Here is a 21107-nt window from a genome sequence, read left to right on the forward strand (position 1 = left end):
ACGTTAGTGGAATGTCATGCAACTGGTTGTCACAAACCTGTTCAGAAATAAGTAGAGCTTTCAAGCGTCCAATGTTTTGTCAAAAATCATAGGTTGAAACTTAGAATAGGAATGAATAGAATTACACTTTTGGCAGGGTTGATCTGAAATTGTTCAACTGTATTATTTTGCTCCTACTTTTAGGTATATACTAGTACTTTGCTGCATCCTGATTCCATTTAGAAACACTGAATCCAGTACCAATGATCAACTTTGTTGTTTTAGAGATCCTAATATGCAAGCACTTGCTGTGCATATTTATAATAAGTGCTTATCATATTGGGATTTCTGTTACACAACTGCAGCCATCAGGGCAACTACCTGTATAGATATTTTCTTTCTTACATACTGGTTGTAAATTGCTCTGGATGACCCAAGCTGTGAAAAGATGCTACATAAATGAAAGACTTCATAGTTCAAGGAAGACAGCAAATAAACTGTTGCTTTATAGAGCCTCTAACATGTGAGTACTTGCCTTCTTAGTTTAAGTAAGTGCTCTCATGTTGGGATTTCTACTGCACAGATGAACATTGAAAAATGGTTTGTTTTTTTAAATTTGAGTTGTGAATATTTGTAATTCAACATTTTTTTGACTTAGAATGTGACACTCTTTTGTATCAGCTTGTATCCTGGGAAGTTTTGAGCTTGCAGAGTAATACACCAAGAATCTGATTGTGGAAATATTATCTGTGGCAAGAACTCCTAACATGTATGCACTTGCTGCTAATTGCTGAAGTAAGTGCTTTTATGTTGGGAATTCTCAGCACACACTTGCATCCTCAAGGGCTGCATTGCTGCTGAACTGTTTCAACTGTTCCGAAGAAGGGTCACTGACCCGAAACGTTAACTCTGCTTCTCTTTCCACAGATGCTGCCAGACCTGCTGAGTGATTCCAGCATTTCTTGTTTTTGTTTCAACTGTTACTGTTTTAACACAGTTTCAATAAAATTGATTACTTGTGCATGTTATTTTTCAAGACCAAATAAAAGTAAATGCTCCACAACTTAGTAACTTTCAACACATCCATTGCAAATGGTAGCAATTTCTTTCCAGCATGCATCTTACCAATGGAATTAATTGTGATGTGGAGCCTCTAACATGTGAGAACTTGCTATCATTGAAGTAAGTGCTCTCTTGTTGGGATTTCTACTACACAGTAATGCAGCTTTTGTGAAAATAAATGCACCATTGATTATGTAGTTTTGAAACACCAACATGGAAAACTTACTGTTATCTTCTAAGTAAGTGCTTCATATTGGTGTTTTTAAATGTACAAACCTTGTAGCAAGAATCAATTCCAGCAACATTCACCACAACTAGTGACTGTTGGTAAAGTGCACTATCCATCCAGGATATTACTAGTAACCCACAGGCCTGGACTAAATGAGCTCAAAATCTCACTGGCAGTTTTGAGAATTAGAATTCAGTCCTAAAAAACCTGACACAGGCCACTGGATTGTTGTAAATATCAACTAGTTCACTAATGCCCTTTACGAAGGAAACCTTGTCTCGAGTCCCACACCAATAAGGTGCATGGTGCCTTCCATAATCAAAATATTACACTTACTTGGATAGTACTCTCAGAGGAATGACCTCTTCTTCTACCTTGTGCCTGTCTTTGTGTTTTTTCTTCCGTTTTCTCTTGCTTTTCAACAGGGACTCATCTTTCTTGTCTCCAGAACCATGCTCATCTTCTGTTGAAACATCTTGTCAATAAATTAAAAAATAATTAATCCTTTCAGATTGACCTTTCAAGTCTAGTTAATTGCATGTGGTCCGTCAACTTGGGATAGGAAGTTTTGAAATTTCACACACCTTTAATGTCTTTTTCACTGTCTGTCTTCTCTTTTTCTCGGTCACTAATTTTCCTTACTTTTGCAGAGGACCCTTCCAGTTTTCCAGGACTACTTCTTTTCCGCTTCCTCCGAGCGGTCTCTGTTTTGTCTCTTTTCCGGGTTTCACCTTTTGACGTTCTATTCCTGCACAAATCAGGCACGTCAGTTTCTGAACAGTCAGACATCACTCCTTTCCCCTTTCCTTTGTCTAGGGTGTCGGCATTTTTTGTGTGGGACTGTTCCATTGGCTCTGCAGCTGACGGATTACAGCTTTCTGACTTCCGAGGTTTCTTCTTCTTCTTTTTCTTTTTCTCATCTGAACATTATGAAAATATGTACATATTTGAAAGGATAAAATATTTTGAAGTGTATGCAAATTATTAGATCTTGTGACCCACTAATGTTACTGTTTACATACCACTAACATTGCAGTCACTGGAATTAAGCACAGGAACTGGCTTGCTCTTGACTGTTTTGGGGAAAACTCCAGGCTTTCGTGGTGCATCTTCTGGAGGATTATTCAACAACTTGGAAGAAGATAAAAAAAAAGGACTTAAAATATTTTCTCAATGAACACTAGCTCCTTTTGTACAAGCTTTTAATAAAATTTTACTTTATTATACCTTTGGCTCTTTTAATTCTATTTGAAGATGTTGACTGAAACAATTTATGAATGCTTTACATGGCCGAGCAGCCAAAACCAAAATAACACAAAATGCTTCTATGGTGAGAAACTCCCGCAGTTAACATTTCAGGTCTTTTCATCAGAGTGCCAGATCTGCTGAGTATTTGATTCCAGCATCTGCAGTATTTTGCTTTTAATATAATGCAAAATGCCTTGAATTCTGAATCTACCAAATGGCACATGGCAAAATGCCTTGAATTCTGAATCTACCAAATGGCACATGGAGTTACTGCAGGGGGTGTGGGGAGGGAAAGGTTCTACGAACTTTACTCCCAGCTAACAGGCACATGCCCAATAAAATCGATTAAAAAAAAAAGCATTTAGATCCTAATAGTGCCATTATTAAGCTTTTTGTATTTTGTGATGTAGTGGGGGGGGGGGGGGGGGGGTGAGGAAAGAGTAACGGTGCACTCCCACATGGAATTTTCTTTACCTCTATGGCTTTCTGGGCTCCTGATGTAGTTTCAAATTCCACGAAGGCAAATCCTTTTGGGTCACCAGTTGTTTTGTAACGAGGAATGCTGATGTAGACTACATTTCCACATTTACTGAATACTCGGTCTATCCAACCATGTGATACATTCCTGGGTAGCAACTCCTAAAAGTTAACAGATGAGATTGGATTTAATATTTTTTATTTTTGATTTGGACCTAGTGCATGTCTGCCCCTATCTTGCAGATATCCTGAAATAAGGAATTCCCTTCAGAAACAACTTTCAAAAGGCTCGAAAGGCTCGAATCTAGCTTCATCCATGCAGTCACTTTCCTAATAACTCAAGTGCATGGAAATTCACTAGGCATGCAAGTAAGTCTGATATCAGATCCAATATGCCAGTTTGTAAATTCAATCCAATCCACACTGCACTCCCCCCTTCACAATCACAATTTACATATTAGACAGTTTTAAACTCCTTTTAGCATTTTCTTTTCAACCTGTCCAGTTTAGTCAGACAAGATGAAACAGTACACCCATGACCCAAGAGGTTTCATATCCCACCAGAGTGGTTTCCCCATTAACTTTCTACAAGGCAGCCACACATATAGTGCGCCAAGTGGCTGCTGCAACAAAGTCTGGGATTTTGTCAGGCCCTGAGACATGTCCTGAGTGGGGGGGCGGGGGCACGGGGTATCACGCAGGTGGCAGCAGGACGGAGGGTCTGTCGCCCAGCGATCTTCCCAGGGGCGGGATAGGCAGATGAATGACTGCCTTCCAGCCCGGAGGCCAATAGAGGCTCTTGCGTGGCCTATTGGCCAATTAAGGGCCTCTTCTTGCTGCCCCTGGGATTACCAGAGGCGGGGCAGCCTCTGCTACACAGGCGCCCTCTCTGCGGGATGGAGGGCAGGGGCCTTCTGATTGGCTCGCAGCTCTTGGAGGCGGGATCCCTGTTCCTTTAAAGACTTTAGAGACAGAATCCTCCTGAAACTGGAGGATTGTTCCGGGGGAGGGTGGGTGTGGCCTGGCGCCAGGAGACCCGCCTCCAAAGTATGGCTGGCTATCTGTTGGGGAGTACAAGGGAGTGACCGTTTGAAGTGCCTACAATTGATTCCATTCCTTGGATTTAAAGGGCCAGCCATACTGGGTGAGAGTAACATTACTGTTTCCTCGCAATACGCTCAGCCACACGGTGGTGGGTGTCTTCAATGGTTGCTATTATTTCTGGTGGAAAATCCTGACAGTGATTGCAGGAAGCTGACAATAACTCATCGGATTTTTCTCTCCTGCTCATTCCAGCATTGTCAAATCCAAACATGAGCAAAATTCAGACCTGTATATATTCATAAAATGTTATCTAGCAAGAAGTATTTTGGTTTCCTTCATTTTTTTCTATTTCTTTAATTGAGGACAAATTATAAAATATTTCAGACATTTCTCAAACTTACCACATAAACAGTGCGGTCATCAACATCTTGTGGCTGATCTCCCAAAGCCATACGCCGCCTTAATTTTGTTCCTTCTACATTCAACTGCAGGAAACATTTTAAAAATATTTTATATAAAAGCACCATTACAGTATTACTGTAATACTGTGAGTACATGAAATGTAACATTCATATTTTGTCATTGTTTATCATAAGTTGATTTATCAAGCTGATACATTGCACCTTGAACTTGCCATCTGAGTGGTTCATTGCTGTTGGTGAGAAATCACCTACCTTTTTAGTCCTGAACAGCAATCAGGATTCAAAAGTCAGCAATTTTAAGTACAATGTAGCTAAGTCCCACAGCATTTGGCCATAGCTGAACTTTTGAGATTGATATGTTGTCATTTGTATTTAAACAGCAAGTGCTGATGAAATTCGGAGAATTGAATCAGAACAGTTCAAGAGCATGCAACAATGTGAGTGTGTGCCACTATCAGCTGAGATAACTCATTTATCTGGGATGCTAATCAGTTGGGATGTCTGGAACCGACGGACAAGGTCCAAGACCACTGCTGTGACTGGAGTGTATGGGCCTGTCCCCTTTCATCATCATGCAACATAAACTATTTATATATATATATATATATATATATATATAAAAAAAGGTTTGTTCACTGATAGCTCAGTATGATTATCTACTCATCAAAACTTTTACAACTCAACGAATAAAATCTCACAATGCGGGAAACAGACCAGAGGCTTCTCTTTGCATTCACAGCCTCAACATATAGAGCCATTTTAAAGCATTCAAATTTTCGAGGCTATTACTACAAGGAATCCGAGTCCTCAAACAGTAGAAAACCAAATATTTTGGCTCAGTCAGTGACATTCTTGTCTTAAACAGAAATTTGTGGGTTCATGCCCACTTATAGTATGATACAGCACAAAAGGAGGTAATTTGGCCCATTGTTACTGTGCCAACTTCTGGGTAGAGCTATCCAATTAATTCCACTTACACTATAATCCTGTAAATGTTTTCCCTTCAAGTATATACCCAACTCTTTTTCAAAAGTTACTACTGAATCTGCTCACTGCTTAAAAAAATGTTTTTGCACGTCGCCTCTGGTTCTTTTGCCAATTGTCTTAAAATCTGTGTCCTCTGGTTACTGATCCTTCTACCATGGGAAACAGTTTCTCCTTTTTTGCTTTATCAAAACCGTTCATGACTTTCATTCCTTAACCCATACTTTGGGGGTGGAGGGGGGCGGTGGGCTCCAGGGATTTATAGACAAAGATGAGGATTTTAAATTTAGTACATTTAGTAAACTGACTAAGAAAACTAATGGGACTAAAGGCTGACAGGTCCCCTGGACCTGACGGTATGCATCCTAGGGTCTTAAAAGAAGTGGCTGCAGAGTTGGATGCAGTTGTTGTAATCTTCCGAAATTCCTTAAATTCTGGAAAGGTCCCAGTGGATTGGAAAAGCGCAAATGTAACGCCTCTATTCAATAAAGGAGCAATACATAGAGCAAGAAACTAGAGACCAGTTAACTGAACATCTGTCATTGGGAAAATGCTGGAAACCATTATTAAGGAAATGGTAGCAGGGCATTTGGAAAATCATAACACATTCAAGCAGAGTCAACATGGTTTTGTGAAAGGAAAATTGTGTTTGACAAATTTAATAGAGTTCTTTGAGGATGTAACAAGTAGGGTGGATAAAGGGAAACCAGATGTGGTGTACTTCAATTTCCAAAAGGCATTCAACAAGGTGCCACATATAAGGTTACTGCACAAGAGCTCATGGTTTTGGGGGTGATATATTAGCATAGAGGATTGGCTAACGAACAGGAAACAGACAGAGTCGGGATAAATTGGGTCATTTTCAGGTTGGCAAATAGTACTGGGGCCTCAACTATTTACAATCTATACAAATGACTTGGATGAAGGAACCAAGTGCATCGTACCCAACTTTGAATGTACAAAAATAGGTAGGAAAGCAAGTTGCGAGGAGGCCACAAAAGAGTCTGCAAGGGGGATGGAGTATAGAAGTAGGGCAGCATTGCTACAGCTGTACAGGACGTTGGTGAGACCACACCTAGAGTTCTTCTTCTTTGGCTTCCTTGTCTCGAGAGACAATGGGTAAGCGCCTAGAGGTGGTCAATGGTTTGTGAAGCAGCGCCTGGAGTACCTAGAGAACCGCGCACAATTTTGCACTCCTTATTTAAGGAGGGATATACTTGCATTGCAGGCAGCTCAGAGAAGGTTCCTGGGATGAAGGGGCTGTCTTATGAGGAAAGGTTGAACAGGTTGGGCCTATACTCATTGGAGTTTAGAACAATGAGAGGTAATCTTATTGAAACATATAAGATCCTGAGGGGACTTGACAGGGTAGATGCTGAGAGGATGTTTCCCTCATGGAAACAGTTTCTCCTTTTTTTGCGAGAACTAGGGGGCACAGTTTCAAAATAAGGGGTCTCCCATTTAAGATGGAAATGAGGAGGAATTTCTTCTCTCAAAGGGTTGTTAATCTTTGGAATTCTCTACCCCAGGGAGCAGTGGAGCTGGGTCATTCACTATATTCAAGGCTGAGTTAGACAGATTTTTGATGCACAAGGGAATCAACAAGGGTTATGGGGGGCAGACAGGAAAATGGAGTTGAGGCCACAATCAGATCAGCCATGATCTTATTGAATGGTGGAGCAGGCTCAAGGGGCCCAATGGCCTACTCTCGCTCCTATTTCTTATGTTCTTATGACGTGAGCAAAAACCTTTTTACGCAATGAGTGGTTAGGATCTGGAATGCACTACCTGACAGTGCGGCAGAGGCAGATTCAATCGTGGCTTTCTAAAGGGAATAGGATAATTACCTGAAGGGAAAAAAACTGCAGCGCTGTGATGGGGGAGTGGGACTAGCCGAGTTACTCTTGCAGAGAGCTGGCACAGACACACTAGGTCAAATGACCTCCTTCTGTGCTGTAACCATTTTATGATTCTATGAAAGCAGAAGTCAATAGTAAGTGACTGCATAGCCTGTACAGATTTTGGAGTTAGCCTTTAATCATGACAGCAGAATCTAAATGAAATTATCCATGCTCACCTCAATAACATCGGAGTTTTTTAATGCTCTTGCTATTAATTTTACATCTGTGGTTAGCTTTTTCATTTTGTTGAATATTGTCAGCACGGAAATGTCAACATCTGGGAGGGGGGTTAGAAAAACAATGAGACGAAATATAGACAGTTAAAGATTGACACAGTTATATTATTGGTAAATACCAGGAGATATATTACTCACATCCATCTCGGGATTTCTGAATCTGTTCCTGAAGGAATCGGTCTTTGTGGAGGTTCACATCACCAAACCAAAACTCAACCTGTTTTTTAATCTCAGAAAGCACCTTGTTGACCCTCGACCTTTTCTTTTTTTCCTTTTCCTTCTTCTGGAGGCTGGATTCGGTACGCGCTGTGTCACTCATTGTTTTCTCTGTCTCTCCCATACTCAGCACAGCAATACAACCAACTATTGGCAGATAAAATATTTGCATTTTTAAATAACAAAACACAAGTGCTGACAAGACAGTAATTGCATACATTAAGAGTAAGCAGATTGCTAGGGAATGTTTTCTGAACTGTCTATTGTATGGCAATAGGAATACAGCACCCTCACCAACGCTCCAGCTAAGATCAGCTAACTCAGCACAGAATAATCAGTTTGATTCAGCTGGAAAGCTGATATGATGTAGCACCACACCAGGTGATCCTTCTACATATCAGACCATTCGGGGAACCAGCTAAGTTTTTGAAATATAATTTTTAAAAAGATACAGTATCCTCTCTGCACTTGAAAGAGGGGTATAAATAAGCAATGGGCAGTAATATAAAACAGGCGATAGCAAATCAGTAAGCTGTTTACAACTGTACAGAGCACCGATTAGATCCAATCAGGAGTGCTGCATTCAGTACTGGGCACTGCACCTCAGGAAGGATTTATTGACTTTAGAAATGTTGCAGCTCAAATTCACCAGAATGATACTGGGGCTAGAAGTATTAATTTATGAGGACAGGCTGCATAGACTAGGCTTGTATTCCCTTGAATAAAGAAATTAAGGGGTAATCTAATTGAATTGTTTAAGATGATTAAAGGATTTGATAGGGTAGATAGAGTTAAACCCACCTCTGGTGGGAGAATTCAGAACAAGGCACAGAACCTTAAAGTTACAGTCCGCCATTCTGGGGTGATCTGCAGAAGTACTTTGAAGGGTAGTGGAAATGTGGAACTCTCTGCCCCAGGAGGCTAGATCAATAGAAAATTTCAAAATGGAGACTGATTTTGTTAGGCAATGGTACTGCCTCTTACTGGCTGACTGTCACTTACAGGACGACCAGCGAGTTGGCCGAGGGACGTGGAAGCTCAATGCTACACTGCTGACCCGAGAGAACGTTGAGGAACTCAAAAGGGATTAGGGCGGCACAGTGGTTAGCACCGTAGCCTCACAGCTCCAGTGACCCGGGTTAAATTCTGGGTACTGCCTGTGTGGAGTTTGCAAGTTCTCCCTGTGTTTGCGTGGGTTTCCTCCGGGTGCTCTGGTTTCCTCCCACATGCCAAAGACTTGCAGGTTGATAGGTTAATTGGCCATTATAAATTGCCCCTAGTATAGGGAGGTGGTAGGGAAATATAGGGACAGGTGGGGATGTGGTAGGAATATGGAATTAGTGTAGGATTAATATAAATGGGTGGTTGATGGTCGACACAGACTCGGTGGGCCGAAGGGCCTGTTTCAGTGCTGTATCTCTAAGACTAAAACTAAAAAATACAAAGGTTCGAGGACCGTGAAACCCCTCTTTGAGTCTCCAGTTCACTGGTGGGAAGCGATCAAGGAGAACATCAAGAGGTTCTTCATCCACAAAGGTGTTCAGAGGGCGAGAGAGAGACAGAGGGAAATGTCCCGACTCCAGAAAAGTATGCAAAATCTGCTCCGGTTGCAGTCGATGGGGGTCGAGGTCAAGGAGGACATCCAAGAGGTGAAGAGCCTGCAGGCCTCGCTCTTTGCCACGGAGGCCTCCAAGATCAACTTCTGGTCCAGAGTCCGCTCCATCGAGCAGGATGAGACGTGCTCGCGTTACTTCTTCCAAAAGGTACACAGAGAGAGCTCTGTTATCAGCAGCCTGAAGGAAGAAGGTGGCTTGGTAACGTCTTTGCAGTCCGACATACGAAGGATCAGCAAATCCTTTTATGCTGGGCTGTATGACGCGAAGCCCTCAGACAGCAGAGCCTCCCAGTCCTTCCTGTCATCTATCACAGAGGTCTTAGATGACAGCAGGAGGGAGAGACTGGACAAGCCGCTAACTCTGGACGAGCTGACAAAGGCCATCGAGTCCTTCGAGACAAGTAAAACTCCCGGAAGCGACGGCTTACCGGTCGAGTTGTACTCGGCCCTGTGGGACTGGGTCGGCCCGGACCTGCTGGAAGTATACGAGAGTATGCTCCGGGCCAGCAGCATGTCAGAATCCATGAGGAAAGGCATCATCACCCTCATTTACAAGCAGAAGGGGGAGAAGGCAGAAATCAGAAATTGGCGGCCCATCTCACTGCTTAATGTTGACTACAAGATTCTGTCCAAAGTCACAGCCAGTCGAGTCGAGTCTGCTCTGGAGTTGGTGATCCACCCCGATCAGACCTGTACTTTACCTGGCAGGAAGATCTCTGATAGTCTCGCGCTACTCAGGGATACGATCGCCTATGTGCGGGACAGGAGGGTGGACGCCTGCCTCATCAGCCTGGACCAGGAGAAGGCTTTTGACAGGATATCGCACACCTACATGATGGACGTGCTCTCCAAAATGGGGTTTGGGAAGGGAATCTGCAATTGGATCAAACTGCTCTACGCAAACATCAGTAGCACAGTCTCAATCAATGGGTGGGAATCGGAAAGTTTCCCGATTCAATCTGGAGTCAGACAGGGCTGTCCTCTCTCCCCGGTCTTGTTTGTTTGCTGTATTGAACCCTTTGCTGAGTCTATTAGGAAGGATGCGAGCATAAGAGGGGTGACAATCCCAGACAGTGGAGGCACTCAGGTTAAAACCTCCCTGTACATGGATGACGTCGCCGTCTTCTGTTCGGATCCGCTGTCTGAGCGCAGACTGATGAGCATCTGCGACCAGTTCGAACTGTCCTCGGGAGCCAAAGTTAACCACGGCAAGAGCGAGGCCATGTTCTTTGGGAACTGGACTGACCGATCCTTTGTCCCCTTCATCGTCAGGTCAGACTACCTGAAGGTGCTGGGGATATGGTTTGGAAGGGCCGGGGCGTGCACCAAAACCTGGGATGAGCGGGTAGCAAAGCTACAACAAAAGTTGAGCATGTGGGGGCAGCAATCTCTCTCCATTGCGGGTAAGAACCTGCTCATCAGGTGCGAGGTGCTCACGTTGTTGCTGTACGTGGCGCAGGTCTGGCCCATACCCCACTCCTGCGCTGTGGCGGTCACCCGAGCCATTTTCCGCTTCATCTAGGGATCTAAAATGGACCGTGTCTGGAGGGACACGATGTTCAAATCTCTGGATAAGGGAGGGAAAAATGTACCCAACGTGGCCCTCATCCTGATGACCACCTTCGTGTGCGGCTGCATCAAGCGGTGTGTAGACCTCCAGTACGCAAACTCCAAATGTCACTACATGCTGAGGTTCTATCTGTCCCCGGTGTTGCGAAGGATGGGCCTGGTCACATTACTGCGGAACGCTCCATGCAGTTGGACCGTGCCGCACCACCTGTCCTTTGTGGAGCAGTTTCTGCCGGAAAACACCTTTGACCACCGATCCAACAGGCAGTGGTCTGCACGGAATGTCCTCAAGGCCCTACGGGAAAAGGAGACGGTGGATGCTGTCGGATGGTTCCCCGAGCAGACCGCCAAAGTCATTTGGCGGAATGCCTCATCATCAGAACTTTCAAACAAGCACCAAGACGTAGCTTGGCTGGTGGTGAGAAGTGCCCTTCCCGTCAGATCTTTCCTGCACGCCCGAAGTCTCGCCCCCTCCGCACAATGCCCCCGCAGTGGCTGTGGTGGGGAAGAGACGGTTGCCCACCTCCTCCTGGAATGTGTCTTCGCAAAGCAGGTGTGGAAAGAGATGCAGTGGTTTTTGTCAAGGTTCATCCCAAGCAGCTCTGTAACACAGGAGTCTGTGCTCTATGGGCTGTTCCCAGGGATGCACACCGAGACAAACATCAACTGCTGCTGGAGGACTATCAATTCGGTGAAAGACGCCCTTTGGTCTGCTCGAAACTTGCTGGTCTTCCAGCACAAAGAGTTGTCCACCACCGAATGTTGCAGACTGGCACATTCCAAGGTCCAGGACTACGTTCTGAGGGACGCACTAAAGCTTGGAGAGCCGCAGCAAAGGCTCAATGGGGAAAGAGCACAGTGTAAGGTTCCCCCCACCAAGCTGAACTGATGGGCTGGCTCCATGGGAAACCCCTCGAACTGTATTTGAAAAATTTTAATTTGCTGTAAAACGTAAAAATGTTAATGGCATGACAACTGAAATGGAAGGGTTGCGAGGCAACTTATGATTGTATTGAAGGAAACTGATCTCCCTTGCAATGTTTGTATTTTTTGGTGCTGTTTGAAACTGTTTGGCAATGTAATTTTTACAGATTTTTATGAATAAAGTATATTTTGGAAAAAAAAAATGGTATTAAGGGATGGAACCAGGCAGTTAGGTGTGTAAATGTGCAGATCAGCCATGATCTCATTGAATGGTGTTCTAGGCGTGAATGGCCAGCTTCTGTTCCTATGTTCTGGACTCGGCCCAATTTTCTTTTCTATTGAAGTTAATGGAAAGGAAAATCAGACTTAATGTCTTTGTCCACAGGGAGCAGAGTTGATGTGTAACTTTTCCCTGAATACTCCTGTGTATCTGGACCAAGAATAGCATTACTAGAGGCCAGGAAACTTTTTTTTTATAGAGATACAGCACTGAAACAGGCCCTTCGGCCCACCGAGTCTGTGCCTACCATCAACCACCCATTTATACTAACCCTACACTAATTCCATATTCCTACCACATCCCCACCCGTCCCTATATTTCCCTACCACCTACCTATATTAGGGGCAATTTATAATGGCCAATTTACCTCTCAACCAGCAAGTCTTTGGCATGTGGGAGGAAACCGGAGCACCCGGAGGAAACCCACGCAGACACAGGGAGAACTTGCAAACTCCACACAGGCAGTACCCAGAATTGAACCCAGGTCGCTGGAGCTGTGAGGCTGCGGTGCTAACCACTGCGCCACTGTGCCGTATTAAAGTATAACCATACAAGAGTGATATTGGTGGACCCAAAAGGAGATGGGAATATATATATTTTCAATTTTTCATATGTTTTCAAAAAAATACATGATTCAAGTTATCCACTCCAACTAACAGAATATTTTCACTTTGTGGAAGAAACAGCCAGTTACTTATGTCGTTTTACAGTCATGCACAGTTCCATTGTGTATTCACTAACTTTTTGTTCAGATTCTTTATCTCTTTTCCCCTCCTTCTTTGTCGGAAGCCTCTATGACTCTTTCGACCAACCTCTTCCCCCACTTCTGGCAGGCAGAAAATGGAGATCCAACAAGCAGAACAAAATGTCAATAGTGATGGGAAGGCAAGCAGCTGATAAGAAAAAAAAGGCATTGTCAAATTCTGCTTTTCAATTGCTCCTTTCCTATATTGATTTCCAACATAAAATGCTTAGAATTGTTCTCAATTTCTGCCAGAGCTCACAAGTCATTGAACATAAGAAATAGGAGGAGTAGGCCATTCGGCCCCTCAAACCTGCCCCACCATTCAATAATATCATGGCTGATCTGCCCCAGACCTCAACTCCTCTTTCGTGCCAGCTCCTCATGGCCCTCTACTTCCCAATACTTCAAAAATCTATCTACCTCCTCTTTAAATACTTAGTGATCTAGCCTCCACAAGTCTCTGGGGTAGGGAATTCCAGACATTCACTACCCTCCGAGAAGAAATTCCTTCGCATCTCAGTTTTAAATGAGTGTCCCTTTATTCTGTAACTATGTCCCCTAGTTTGAGATTCCTCCACTAGTGGAAACAACTTCTCAACATCTACCCTGTCAAGCCCCCTCAGAATCTTGCACGTTTCAATAAGATCACCCCTCATTCTCCTGTTTAGCCATTCCTGATAAGTCAACCCTTCATCCCAGGAATCAGCCTAGTGAACCTCTTTTGAACTGCCTCCAATGCCAGTAAATCCTTTCGTGAGCCAAAACTGTACACAGTACTCCAGGTGCGGCCTCACCAACACCCTGTATAGTTGTAACAAGACTTCCCTATTTTTAAACTCCAAACCCCTAGCAATAAAGGCCAAAATTCCGTTTGCCTTCTTAATTACTTGCTGTACCTGCATGCTAACTTTTTGTGTTTCATGCACAAGAACACCCAGATCCCTCTGTGCTGCACTTTTTTGAAGTCTCTCTCCATTTAAATAATAGTCTGCCTTTTGATTCTTCCTATCAAAGTGCAGGACCTCACACCTTCCTACATTAAACTCCACCAGCCAAGTTTTTGTCCACTCACTCACCCTATCTACATCCCCTTGCAGATTCCTTACGTCCTCATCACAACATGCCCTCCCACCTATTTTTGTATCGTCAGCAAATTTGGATATATTACACTCTGCCCCCTCCTCCAAGTCATTAATATAGATAGTAAATAATTGAGGCTTTAGGACTGATCCTTACGGCACTCCACTAGTTACGTCTTTCCAACCTGAAAAAGGTCCATTAATCCCGACTCTTCTGTCTTCTGTGAGTGAACCAATCCTCAATCCATGCTAATACATTACCCCCAATACTGTGAGCTCTTTTATGTGGCACATTATCGAATGCCTTCTGGAAATCTAAATACACTACATCTACCGGTTCCCCTTCTATCAACTCTGCTTGTTATATCCTCAAAGAACTCTCGCAAATTTGTCAAACATGATTTCCCTTTCACAAAACCATGTTGACTCTGTTTGATTGCGTTAAGCTTTTCTAAATGTCCTATTTCTTCCTTGATAATGGACTTCAGCATTTTCCCAACGACCGATGTTAGGCTGACTGGCCTATAGTTTCCTGCTTTTTGTCTCCCTCCCTTCTTGAACAGGGGCGTCACATTAGCGGTTTTCCAATCTGCTGGGACCCTCTCAGAATCCAGTGAGTTCTGGAATATTTCGACAAATGCCTCCATTATCTCTGCAGCCACTTCCTTTAAAACCCTTGGATGTAGACCATCAGGTCCTGGTGACTTGTCTGCCTTTAGTCCCATTAGTTTGTCAAATACTTTGTCCCTTGTAATAGAGACTGCTACAAGATCTTTCCTCCCATTAGTTCCTTGCTTATCTGATATCTGTGGGATGTTTATAGTGTCCTCCACCATGAAGACCGATGCAAAATATTGGTTTAAATTATCTGCCATTTTCCTGTTCCCCTTTATCAATTCTCCAGTCGCATCCTCTAAGGGTCCCACGCTCACTTTAGCTACTCTCTTTTTATATACCTACAGAAGCTCTTGCTGTTTGTTTTCATATTTCTTGCCAATTTAATTTCATAATCAATTTTCTCCCTCTTTATTAGCTTTTTAGTCATCCACTGCTGGTTCCTAAAAAATTCCCAATCCTCTGGCCTACCACTATTTTTCGCCACTTTGTTTGCTTTAGTTTTTGATTGGATACTCTCCTTGACCACCTTTGTTAACCACGGGTGGTTCATCCTTCTCATCAAGTTCTTCTTTTAGACCAGGATAAATTTTTGCTGAGTGTTATGAAATAGCTGCTTAAACGTCTGCCACTGCTCATCCACTGACCTTCCCCTTAGTCTATTTTCCCAGCCTGCTTTAGACAACTCTTTCTTCATACCTCTGTAATTGCCCTTGTTTAAGTTGAAGACACTGGTTTGAGACTCAAGTTGCTTGCCCTCAAACTGAATTTGAAATTCTACCCCTAGAGGATCCTTAACTACGATATCTCTTATTAATCCTACCTCATTACACATTACTAGATCTAAAATAGCCTGTTCCCTGGTAGGTTCTGCAAAATATTGCTCTAAGTAACAATCCCTGATGCACTCTACAAATTCATCTTCCATGTTACCTCTGCCAATCTGATTTGTCCAGTCAATATGCAGATTAAAATCATCCATGACAATTGTAGTGCCCTTCTTACAGGCCTCTGTTATTTTCCGATTTATGCTTTGTCCTACAGTGAGGCAACTCTTCGGAAGCCTACAGACAACTCCCACCTGTGACTTCTTCCCCTAGTCCACCCAAACTGATTCCACATCACGATCTATTGCACCTATATCACTACTCACCACTGCACTGATACCTTCCTTTATTAACAAAGCTACCCCACCTCCTTTTCGCCTATTTTTGCAGAATGTCGAATACCCTTGAATATTGAGTTCCCAGTCTTGGTCACCCTGCAACCACGTCTCTGTAATAACTATCAATTCATACTCAGTAATTTCTATTTGTGCCGTCAACTCATCTATCTTGTTACAAATGCTGCGTGCATTCAGATAAAGAGCCTTAAGATTTGACTTTTTACTCATTCTGGTTCTAATTTCTGCTGCACTCTTCTGCTTAGATTTTCTGCCCCTTCCTGTCATACTTTGATTACTGTTCACCTCTTCACTACCCTGCACCTCTGCTCTCTCCTTTCCTAGATTTTTTAAACTTCCCTTCAATTGAACCCTCCCCCTCCACTAATTAGTTTAAAGTCCTATATACAACCCTACTTATACGATTTGCCGGGACACTGGTCCCAGCATGGTTCAAATGGAGCCCGTCCCAACGGAACAGCTCTCTCCTTCCCCAGAGTACTGGTGCCAGTACCCCATGAATCGGAACTCATTTCTCCCACACCAATCTTTAAGCCATGCTTTTACCTCATTAATCTTATTCACCCTACGCCAATTTGCACGTGGCTCAGGTAGTAATCTGGACATTATTACCTTTGTGGTTCTGCTTTTTAGTTTAGCCCCGAGCTGCTCATAGTCCCTCAGCAGAACCTCTTTCCTAGTCCTAGCCATGTCGTTGGTACCTACGTGGACCACGACAACTGGATCCTTCCCCTCCCACTCCAAGTTCCTCTCCAGCCCAAAAGAGATGTCCTTAACCTTGGGAACAGGTAGGCAACACAGCCTTCAGGACTCCGTGTCTTTGCTGCAGAGAACAGTATCTATTCCCCTAACTATGCTATCCCCTATTACTACTAAATTCCTCTTCCCCCACTTGAATGGCGTGCTGAACTACGTGGTCAGTTCGCTCATCTTCCCTGCAGCCTATGCACTCTTCCACACCAGCAGCAAGAACCTCGTACCTGTTGGATAAGGCCACTGGCTGAGGCTCCTCCAAAGCTAAATTATGGATCCCTATACCTGCCTCACTTGCAGTTACACCCTCCTGTCCCTGACCCCGGTCCAAACTTAATGTAATTATTCGAAGGGGTGTGACTGTCTCCTGAAACACAGTGTCCAGGTAACTCTCTCCCTCCCTGATGTGTCGCAGTGTCCGCAGCTCGGACTCCAGCTCATCAACTCTGAGCCGAAGATCCTCGAGCAGCCAACACTTGCTGCAGTTGTGGTCATTGTGGATTGCACCGGTGTCCACCAGCTCCCACGTACTACAGCTACAACACATCGCCAGAGTGTAGTCAAGCTATCCAATTAATCCCACTCCCCACTCTTTCCCTTTCAAATATTCATTCACATTTCTTTTGAATATTACTATTGAATCTACTCCACCAACTTTTCAGAATGCATTCCAGATCACAACAACTCACGAAGTAAAAAAAATGTTTCCTCATGTTGCCTCTGGTTCTTTTGCGATTCACCTTAAATCTGTGCCTTCTGGATATGGACCCTTCTGCAGGAAACAGTTTTTCCTTATTAACTCTATCAAAGCCATTCATGATTTTGAACACCTCTATCAAATTGCCTCTTAACCTTCTCTGCCCTAAAGAAGAGAGCTCATGTAATCAAACTGACACTTAAAGATCAGATGTCTGTTATTGTTCACTCCATAAAAGCATGGCTGACTGTACATATGAAAAAACTCAGACTGCCCAATACATCATACTAGAGCAGAAACTGTTATTTTACAACCATGCATATCAGGTGTGGTCTATGATACCGACAACTCTAAATCTGTGGGGTGGAGGGGGGGGGGGGGAAATAGATGTAGTAAGGGGAACAGCTGGATTGATTGCCAGCACACCTCCCCACAAACTTTTGCTGTCAGTCTTGTCTTTTTTTCCCCCAAAAAATATACTTTATTCATAAAAATCTGTAAACAAAAAAATGCATTACAAAACAGTTCAAAACAGCACCAACTTGACATTCCAAAAAGTGCAAAGGAAATCAGTTTCCTTTGATACAGGAGTGAGTTGCCTCACAACCCTTCAAATTCCATTTTACACACCATGTATATTTTACAGCAAAACCATATTTGGTGTATACACCCCCGAGGGGTTTCTCATGGGTCCAGCCCCTCAGTTCACTTTGGTGAGAGGACCTTACACAGTCCATTGAGCCTATGCAGCGGCTGCCCCAAGCTTTAGTGCGTCCCTCAGCATGTAGTCCTGGACCTTGGAATGTGCCAGTCTGCAACACTGCAGCGCAGTGGCTAGCTCCGCAGCCTCACAGCTCCAGCGACCCGGGTTCAGTTCTGGGTACTGCCTGTGCGGAGTTTGCAAGTTCTCCCTGTGACCGTGTGGGTTTCCTCCGGGTGCTCCAGTTCCTCCCACATATCAAAGACTTGTGGTTTGATAGGTAAATTGGCCACTGTAAAAATTGTCCCTAGTGTAGGTGGTAGGAGAATTGAGGGAAGGTGGGGATGTGAGAGGGAAAAAATGGGATTAATGTAGGATTAGTACAAATGGGTGGTTGATGGTCGGCGCGGAGACGTTGGGCCGAAGGGCCTGTTTCGGTGCTGTATGACTCTATGACTCGGTCGTGGACAACTCTTTGCGCTGGAAGAGCAGCAAGTTTCAGGCAGACCAAAGAGCGTCTTTCACTGAATTGATGGTCCTCCAGCGGCAGTTGATGTTTATCTCCGTGTGCATCCCTGGGAACAGCCCATAGAGCACAGACTCCTGTGTTACAGAGCTGCTTGGGATGAACCTCGACAAAAACCATGACATCTCTTTCCACACCTGCTTTGCAAAGACACATTCCAGAAGGAGGTGGGTAACTGTCTCTTCCCCACCGCAGCCACCTCAAGGGTGGGGAGGGCCCTTCTCACCACCAGCCAAGCTATGTCTTGGTGCTCGTTTGAAAGTTCTGGTGATGAGGCATTCTGCCAAATAACTTTGGCAGTCTGCTTGGGGAACCATCCGACCGGATCCACTATCTCCTTTTCCTGTAGGGCCTTGAGGACATTCTGTGCAGACCACTGCCTGATGGATGGTGGTCAAAGGTGTTTTCCTACAGAAACTTGCCCACAAAGGAAAGGTGGTACAGCACGGTCCAACTGGATGGAGCGTTCTGCGGCAATGTAACAAGGCCCATCCTTCGCGACAACGGGGACAGCTAGAACCTCAGCACATAGTGACACTTGGTGTTTGCATACTGGGGCCCTACACACAGCTTGATGCAGCTGCACACGAAGGTGGTCATCAGGATGAGGGCGACATTGGGCACATTTTTCCCGCCCTTATCCAGAGGTTTGAACATCGTGCCCCTCCGGACCTGGTCCATCTTGGATCTCCAGATAAAGCGGAAAATAGCGCGGGTAACCGCCATGGCGCGGGAGTGGGGTATGGGCCAGACCTGCGCCACATACAGCAACAACATGAGCGCCTTGCACCTGATGACCAGGTTCTTACCCACAATGAAGAGATCGCTGCTCCCACATGCTCAGCTTATGGTGTACCTGGCTACTCGCTCCTTCCAGATTTTGGCGCACGCCCCAGTCCTTCCGAACCATATCACCAGCACCTTCAGGTAGTCTCACCTGATGGTGAAGGGGACAAAGGATTGGTCGGTTCAGTTCCCAAAGAACATGGCCTCACTCTTGCCGTGGTTGACTTAGGCTCCCGAGGCCACCTCGAACTGGTCGCAGATGCTCATCAGACAGCGGATCCGAGCAGAAGACGGCGACGTCATCCATGTACACGGAGGCTTTTATCCAAGTGCCTCCGCTGCCTGAGATTGTCACCCCTCTTATGCTCGCATCCTTCCTAATGGACTCAGCAAAAGGTTCGATATAGCAAACAAACAAGACAGGGAGAGAGGACAGCCCTGTCTGACTCCAGATTGGATCGGGAAACTTTCTGATTCCCACCAATTGATTAAGACTGCGCTACTGATGTTTATGTAGAGCAGTTTGATCCAATTGCAGATTCCCTCCCCAAACCCCATTTTGGAGAGCACCTCCATCATGTAGGTGTGCGATATCCTGTCAAAAGCCTTCTCCTGGTCCAAGCTGATGTGGCAGGTGTCCACCCTCCTATCCCATACATAGGCGATCGTATCCCTGAGTAGCGCAAGACTATCAGAGATCTTCCTGCCGGGTACAGTACAGGTCGAGTCAGGGTGAATCACCAACTCCAGAGCAGACTTGACCTGACTGACGATGACTTTGGACAGAATCTTATAGTCAACATTAAGCAGTGAGATGGGCTACCAATTTCTGATTTCTGCCCTCTCCCCCTTCCGCTTGTAGATGTGGGTGATGACGTCTTTCCTCATGGATTCTGACAGTCTTGTCATTAACATTTTCTGGTAAGCCAATTCAACAATCCACAACCACACAATCTCAGCCTTGGCTCAGTGGTGGTACTCTCACCTCCAAGTCAAGAGGTTATTGATTCAAGCTTTAGATCACTTTAGAGATCCGGACACCTAAATCTCGGCCAACATTTTATACTAGTGTTACATTGAAGGTGGTGTTTTCTTTGAATGAAATGTTAAAAGGCGCCCAGCCTGCCCTCTCAGATGGACATAAAAGGTCCCATGACATTAATCAAGTGGTCCTGGCCAATATTTATCCTTCACTCAATACCATCAGAAACAGATAATTTGTGTTGGTTGTCAACATAAGAGGAAAAATCTCAATTTGGTCACTAATTGATTATGGATTCTAATTTTAGTAATGAGCAGTTATTTACTCCTTGGCACATCATTTCCCGCCTGCCACAAAGACCCAAAATTTTACCAGTCTCAAAATCACATCAATTTGACTTTACTGGTGTAAACGTACGGAACAGTGGTCATGAGAGGAATTAGCATAGGCCTCAATCCACCCCCAAACAAAACATGCCAAGATTTTAGAGTTATTCTAAGGGTGAAACATCATACGAAAGAAATATGTTATCATAGCGGGCACGCTATTTGTTTTAGTTTTGATTATGCGTATGTAAACCCCCAAAAGAGACAGGTGCGTACAAAGTACTGTTAGTTAGCCAATGCGTGTTAAAACCCTCAGAATTATACCAGTAAAAGTGGACTGTAATGCGTGCTCAGTTACCTGCACTTAAGCTTATCTTCTGCTGCAGCTGCTGAGACTATGGCATTAGAATGTAACCCGGAGCGCGCGGCGGCGCCACCCGGAAGGACCCGCGTTCTCACCGCCTGCACAACGTTCCAAACCTCACAGCCCGGACCAGCAAAAGGTGCATTTCACAAAGTGCATCAGATC

The 21107-nt window shown here is 44.4% G+C and overlaps 1 protein-coding gene across 5 annotated transcripts in view; it reads right to left on the reverse strand.

Annotated features, from left to right (window-relative positions):
• larp7 (La ribonucleoprotein 7, transcriptional regulator) overlaps window positions 1-21107 on the reverse strand; it is a 55734-nt gene that overhangs the window by 34419 nt on the left and 208 nt on the right. Inside the window, exons 1-10 of one of the 5 annotated variants that reach the window (XM_068039727.1) lie at window positions 20937-21014; window positions 19294-19421; window positions 12928-13079; window positions 7721-7945; window positions 7523-7623; window positions 4441-4524; window positions 2993-3157; window positions 2293-2401; window positions 1855-2190; window positions 1607-1745 (exon numbers count right to left, since the gene is read on the reverse strand). In XM_068039727.1, coding sequence (XP_067895828.1) covers window positions 1607-1745; window positions 1855-2190; window positions 2293-2401; window positions 2993-3157; window positions 4441-4524; window positions 7523-7623; window positions 7721-7922 — 1136 coding nt within the window. In that variant the 5' untranslated portion in view covers window positions 7923-7945; window positions 12928-13079; window positions 19294-19421; window positions 20937-21014. Of the gene's footprint in view, window positions 1-1606; window positions 1746-1854; window positions 2191-2292; window positions 2402-2992; window positions 3158-4440; window positions 4525-7522; window positions 7624-7720; window positions 7946-12927; window positions 13080-19293; window positions 19422-20936; window positions 21031-21107 lie in introns of those variants that run through there. The other 4 variants (XM_068039717.1, XM_068039736.1, XM_068039707.1 and 1 more) reach the window with 4 other exon arrangements.

The sequence above is a fragment of the Heterodontus francisci genome, chromosome 1 (assembly GCF_036365525.1).
Source record: "Heterodontus francisci isolate sHetFra1 chromosome 1, sHetFra1.hap1, whole genome shotgun sequence".
NCBI classification, from domain to species: Eukaryota; Metazoa; Chordata; class Chondrichthyes; order Heterodontiformes; family Heterodontidae; genus Heterodontus; species Heterodontus francisci.